A 2,500-nucleotide genomic window follows, 5' to 3' on the forward strand; every position below is an offset into this window, starting at 1 on the left:
CGATTAAAAAAGCTCGGTTTTTTCGATTCCGTTTTGTAATCAATACAAAGCTTTTCAACTCGGTACTCTCAATCCCTGTGGAATTAATGAACGTTTTTCATTCAACTAAAGACCAGAGTGCTTTCACAATTAACTGACACAACACAAATTACTCGACTCTGAGGATAGTTCGCTCAGGTTGTGGAAACATCACTCAATGCCCACAACAACACTCCGTCTCAGGACTACTCTCATCGGAGCGATCTTTGATATTGACGGTGGTCCGGTTATGATGCAGATCGTCGGGTCACCTGTAAAACAGGATGCTCAGCCTTGATTGACTTAATTAAAGCTGCTGTAATTGCTGCATTTGGCCAGTCTTCGCTGTTGGCTGCTACTGGGTCAGGAATATCTCTTCCGTTCTTTAGGCCAAACTGAAATGCAAGGACACAAACAATCAGTTAGGCCCAAACGTATCTCGACAGATGCTATTGCATCCAGCGTTTAGGCGGTTCTGTCTCGTCAACCCGACCAAGTATAACATCAGGAGTAGAATAATTTTACTCCTCAATTAGCCTCCTTCACTGACTCGCCGCAACCCGACTAAAGACGCAAGGCAAGCATGAAACGACCCAAAGGATGCTAATAAACTCACAGTCGTTTACTTTCTGCAGACCCTAGCCCTAAAGGACGAGTTACTGGTGCTAGTGACAGGAAAGAATGTTCTTAGGGTTAGGGTTCACGAACAGGAGTACGGACAAACTACATCAACTAAAGAAGACTGACATCACCAACATTCAGCTCCACTTCTGTCAAGTAGTCTGTAAGAGTGAGTCGTTTTTCTGTAAACAGCATTTCATAGGCAATTTTTCTACTTTAACGATAACTCTTTTTTGTCTTTGGTATTCAACGAATAAAACTTCAAATGAATGATTTTTTGTTGATTTGAACTAACCATCTCTTTTAATATCATTGCGAATATACTATTCGTAACATTATGCGAGACGTTTGTCACATGAATCTATCTATGCCTAAAAAGTTCCTGTTCCGGCTATTCGGAGCACTCATAATTTCGACAAGTATTCCCGTTTTATGACACTAATATTGATCATTGTATCCGTTTATCAAGCTTGAAACCTAGAAACTTACTCGATATAATCCTTCACTTTGGCCTTGACTTTCTGATGGAATCACTACAGAGAACGTTGCATCAGGTTGTAAGAGTGGTATCGGAATCCACCAACGGGCGGCACCATTGTCTCCGCCCACTCTCCTTTAAACCGTGATGATGGCAGTCTTTTACCTGACACCTATTTAGGTAAAGGTAAAGGTACACTCATTTTACTCCCCCCTCCCCTCCCCCCTCTTTCCACCAGTGCAACGTTTTAAGGGTATTTAAAGCTACTTAAGCTACACGGAAAGGAAAGAAGCGGAAACAAGGATATGAGATCCGGGGATCGAACCCGGGACCTCTTGAACCTATGTTGCGCACTAACCGACTGTGCCACTCCTTCCTCCTCGTTTACAATTTAAGAAAGCGTTAAATCACCCTTAAAGAATAAAGTAGGTCGGAGTGTCGAAACGTCAGGTCTTGAATTGTAACTTTTTAAGCTCCATTCATTTTAAGCCGGAATAGCGTGAAACTATGTTTGATTGTCCACCTGGCTGCTTTGTAAACGGTTAATTCAACTGTAATGAACTGTGCATTTTTTCGTTAGTTCCATGCTGTAGCGGGTGAGAGCAGGCTTTGACCCTTTCTCTGTTAAATTGCCCTTTTATAGATAGTACTCCAGTAGTCAATTTTACTCTTCAAAAGTGCGCCCTTATACGTGAAATGTTAATGGACTTTTTATTCCACTCTAACGTACCAATAATTTTTCTTTTCAAAGGAGTGGTAGACTAAACTATACCAAAGCCTTAGAGCTGACCTCATACCTGCAACGTGAAACAGAATATGTTCCATGGGTGGCAGCCGTAAAGAACTTTAAATTTATCAAGAGTCTTCTTACTCCAGAAAGGCCAGCTTTCAAACATTTGCAGGTTAACATACAAACTTGAGTGCTTTATAAGATTATAGGCGAGAGCAAAACTTTGTTTTCTATACTAACATCTCTCGTTATTACAATTGCATCTTTTTGTAATTCTCTTCTGTTGATAAGTGGTGTTGCTGAGCTGTGTTTTGCTGGAGTGGGTAATATAAATGACTTACATCTGTTTTTTATTAAATCAAACAGAGGTATCTTCTTTACCTAACGAAGTCCATTTATGAAAGACTGGGATTCACGGATAGAGGCTCTCATCTTGAAACGTAAGAATATTCTGGTTGAGGATCTGATTGAAACAGGCCATTGTTACCTTCCAGCAGGGTTTCAGCGGGACTTATTGACTTGCAAAAGCTTTGAATGGACTTTGGGGTGGGGTTTGCTCTAGGTTTCGAGAGAGGTAGGATCGTTGCATCGATTTACTCTCAGCAGTCACGTGCACCCCATAGAAGAACTAACAGAGTTGCATTTTCACTTGA

The 2,500-nt window shown here is 41.1% G+C and overlaps 1 protein-coding gene across 5 annotated transcripts in view; it reads left to right on the forward strand.

Moving 5' to 3' along the window:
• LOC138008309 (glutamyl aminopeptidase-like) overlaps positions 1-2,500 on the forward strand; it is a 33,800-nt gene that overhangs the window by 22,315 nt on the left and 8,985 nt on the right. For all 5 annotated transcript variants that reach the window (XR_011124226.1, XM_068855608.1, XM_068855609.1 and 2 more), the window contains 2 exons: positions 1,869-2,019; positions 2,214-2,287. Coding sequence is in view for 4 of the 5 variants with exons in the window: in XM_068855608.1 (XP_068711709.1) it covers positions 1,869-2,019; positions 2,214-2,287 (225 nt within the window). In the remaining variant the exon portion in view is untranslated. The remainder of the gene's footprint in view (positions 1-1,868; positions 2,020-2,213; positions 2,288-2,500) is intronic.

Source organism: Montipora foliosa, chromosome 6, assembly GCF_036669935.1.
Source record: "Montipora foliosa isolate CH-2021 chromosome 6, ASM3666993v2, whole genome shotgun sequence".
NCBI classification, from domain to species: Eukaryota; Metazoa; Cnidaria; class Anthozoa; order Scleractinia; family Acroporidae; genus Montipora; species Montipora foliosa.